Source organism: Sinocyclocheilus rhinocerous, unplaced genomic scaffold (genome assembly GCF_001515625.1).
Source record: "Sinocyclocheilus rhinocerous isolate Xijiao unplaced genomic scaffold, SAMN03320098_v1.1 scaffold627, whole genome shotgun sequence".
Lineage (NCBI taxonomy): Eukaryota > Metazoa > Chordata > Actinopteri > Cypriniformes > Cyprinidae > Sinocyclocheilus > Sinocyclocheilus rhinocerous.
Window position 1 is genome coordinate 38,973 of NW_015649569.1, and position 3,384 is coordinate 42,356.

A 3,384-nucleotide genomic window follows, 5' to 3' on the forward strand; every position below is an offset into this window, starting at 1 on the left:
ACTTCATGTTGCATATTTATTGGTTGGTCAGTAAACGTGGATCATACCAGCAAACACGCTGTGTGATGATCATGCTGTATCGTAGGCTATCTTTGCTCGCAAGACCGTGACAATGGCCGTCTTTGAACCTCTCTCACTGTACGACACAGGACCACCGATTAGGAGCCACGATCAAAGAAATCGCCACGATTGTTTCACAATGCCAATCTTTCGTCTGGGACAGCTGAAAATCGTGCAGTGTGTTTAGGGGCTTTAGAGAGATGTCTTGCTCTTGACTCTGAAACAGTCTGAAAAGTGGCAATGGACTCAATAGGTCTATTTTATCCTGTTCTAGGACTCCCAACAAACTCTATTAGCACATATGCAGGGTCCAGTCCTAGTCCTGGAGGGCCAATGTGCTGCAGAGTTCAGTTCCAACTTGCTCCAATAAACTTGCCTGGAAGTTTGTAGTCATCCTATAGACCTTGATTAGTTGCTTCAGGTATATTTAAGTGAGATCTCTGCAGAGAGCCTACTGCCCTACTGCAGTACTGGACAACCGTGGTATACACCTTTGAAGAATTGTAGAATTGTAGAATTTCCCATGCATTTACAATGACTGAGGACCATAACAGCACCAGAGAAGTATGCTTATCATAAATATGGTCCACATAACCTGTCCTGGAGGACCCCTAGCACTGCACATTTTGTATGTTTTCCTTATCAGACACACCCAGTTCAGGACTTGCAGTCTCTATTAATGAGCTGTTGAGTTGAATCAGGTGTGTTAGATGAGGGAGACATACAAAATGTGCAGTGCTTGGGTGCTCCTGGATAGATAATCAGCCATGTTGCTGAATACCTACACATTGTTATAGACTGGGATGCCCAATCCTGTTCCTGGAGATCTATCTTCCTACAAACTCAACCTTGATCGAACACAATAGAACCAGCTAAATAAGATTGTCAAGAGCACTTGTTAATTACAGACAGGTGTGTTGGAGTAGGTTTCGAACTGAACTATGCAGGTAGGTAGATCTCAAGAAGCGCAGTTGGGAACCATTGTTTCAGGAGGTCCATAACACTGCACATTTTGCTCCTTAATCAAGCGTTGTCTCCTTAATCAAACACACCTGATTCAGGTCTCCGAGACCTGAAATCGGTGTGTCAGACAAAGGAGACATGCAAAAAGTGTTGGGGGGGCCTCCAGGAACAGAGCTGGATAATAATGACTATGACATGTCACCACATGCTAACAAATACACAATCATTGATTACCTTGACGAATAGACACATATCTTTTGTTGGCTGCCTGGAAAACAACTTGTGGGTGGCTCTCTTCCAGATCAAACAGCTCATCTTTCCCTGGCCTTGAACAGCGGCCAGACTTCAGGGTGCCTGTGGGGCCCGTTGGTGAGAGAAACTTTCCCTCACAGTCCTTAAAGGCCAGCTTGCCAGACTTGAGTTCCAGGGTGAAACTAGTGTTAGGCCCGTGATCCATTACCAGCTTACCATCATTGTTGAGAAAGCGGTTGTCACAGGTCTTCAGACTGTACTTGCCATCCAGATAGACCAAAGTGATCAGGGAGTCAACGCCCCAGGGGATGTTGCTGTCCATGCAGAGCTCGTCATCTGCGGTGGACAAGCGTGCGTAGCGCTTACGGGATACACTTAGCAGGTTGGCCTGTGGATGAAGGGCAAGATGCATGGCCCATTGTTCAGATTCTCCAATGGTCTGGGCAAAACAGGACAAATATTCTGCAGACCCTCCAAAATAACGCGAATATGGCTCAGACTGTATGGCCCAGCGTCCATCTGACTGCGTCACAAGCAAGAAACGGCAGGATGAGTTTGGCACTTCCTCCTCACAGCTCACCTTGCCATCTTTATCTGTGGCCAGATAACGTCCGAGATGACTGCGCAAGAAAATCACCTGGCTGTCCTGGTCTTGCTCCAGGGTCCAGATCTGTTTCTTCTTCATGCTGGTTCCAGATGCATTTACTTTGAACCCAAATGCCTCTGCCGTGAGGTAACGATTTTCGTAATTAATAAGTCCGAACTGGAGCTTTAGAGCCATACTTATTCCATTCGTGGGCATTTTGACCAGGTGGTTGCCTTATTTTAGGTTTTGTGTTGCAGATTAAAAATGCTAAAAAGATGACAGTATGTCCTTGACTCTCCTCTGAGGCTATTAAAAGGTTATTTAAAGTTTTTCCCTGCTCTGAACTTTGAGTTTCTTGCCCGTTTCTTCCCTTGTCCACTCAGACTCAACTACAGATTAAGGCTGTTGTCCTTGTGAGTTTCCTTGTTGGATGTTGGATTCTTTATCGTTAGAGCAGCAGTCCCACTAGGTTACCTTTGGCTACTTCTCTGGATTCCCTCGGGTGACTGCTTGCTGCTTCCTAATCAGCCTGGATTAAACTCAGCAGGGCACAGTACCACAATCCAACAAGCTGCTGACATCATGCACATCACGTCTCTGACTCCTCCCTTTTATCCTCTGGCAGATCTCTCTCTCTCCCTCCCTCTCTCCTAGTTTTCAGTCCTAACCCAACCGCCACCTTTTCCCACTTTTGTCTCACTCTTCCTTTCTCTTTATACACTGTTTGCTTGTTCTCTTGGAATATTCATTTTGGATTAAATATATTTTGTTCCAGTGATAAATAATACAATATATATATAGGTTTTGGACACTTGTTCTTTATTTCTTGCCTTTATATGGTAATGTCACCTTCTCTGAGGAGTTTTTTTAAACACTGCTTATTTGACCTTCCTTATTTCCCAGTCAAATATGTATTCTTTAGCCTGTCGCTCAGGTTCAGATGATCATGACGTATGATCTGTCACACAGCACCTGCCGATCTGTGTCCTTATAAGGGTATTATTGAACTTACACTACAAGGTTTCAAATATGCTACAAATTGGTGTCCTATTATTTTTGCCAGACCCGTTACTGTACTTAAACAATGGAGAAACAAATCATAATGTTTACCTATATCCCACATTTGTGTGTAATTTTATTACATGATTTCATGATTCACTGCTATATAGACCTCCCATCTTCCGCTTGTATTTCCACAGAAATGTAAGTTTATATGAATTTATGAATGAACCACTCTTTTTAAAAACTTCCCAGTCTGCTGACATTTGTTATGACATCTGCCTAAAACATTACAATGCTCATGATAACTTTTGTTTACTCTACAATAAGTAGTAGTAATTCATTTCACAAACTAATTAATCTTCAACAGTGATGATATAGAGTTGCTGCAATTCTAAAAATGGCTGAGCGCTTGTTTCTCTGGCGCATAATATCTATACTGTACGAAAAATGTAACATTCCACAAAATTGTTACACCTAGGATGTAACTCATTGGAAGAAAAGGCAACAAAGAAATAATTTAT

The 3,384-nt window shown here is 42.9% G+C and overlaps 1 protein-coding gene across 1 annotated transcript in view; it reads right to left on the bottom strand.

The window, feature by feature from the left end:
• The window catches only part of LOC107710702 (fascin-2-like), a 6,401-nt gene extending 3,862 nt beyond the window's left edge, over nucleotides 1-2,539 (bottom strand). The window contains exon 1 of the mRNA XM_016515536.1: nucleotides 1,258-2,539. Coding sequence (XP_016371022.1) covers nucleotides 1,258-2,077 — 820 coding nt within the window. The 5' untranslated portion in view covers nucleotides 2,078-2,539. The remainder of the gene's footprint in view (nucleotides 1-1,257) is intronic.
• Between the last annotated feature and the right edge of the window lie 845 nt (nucleotides 2,540-3,384).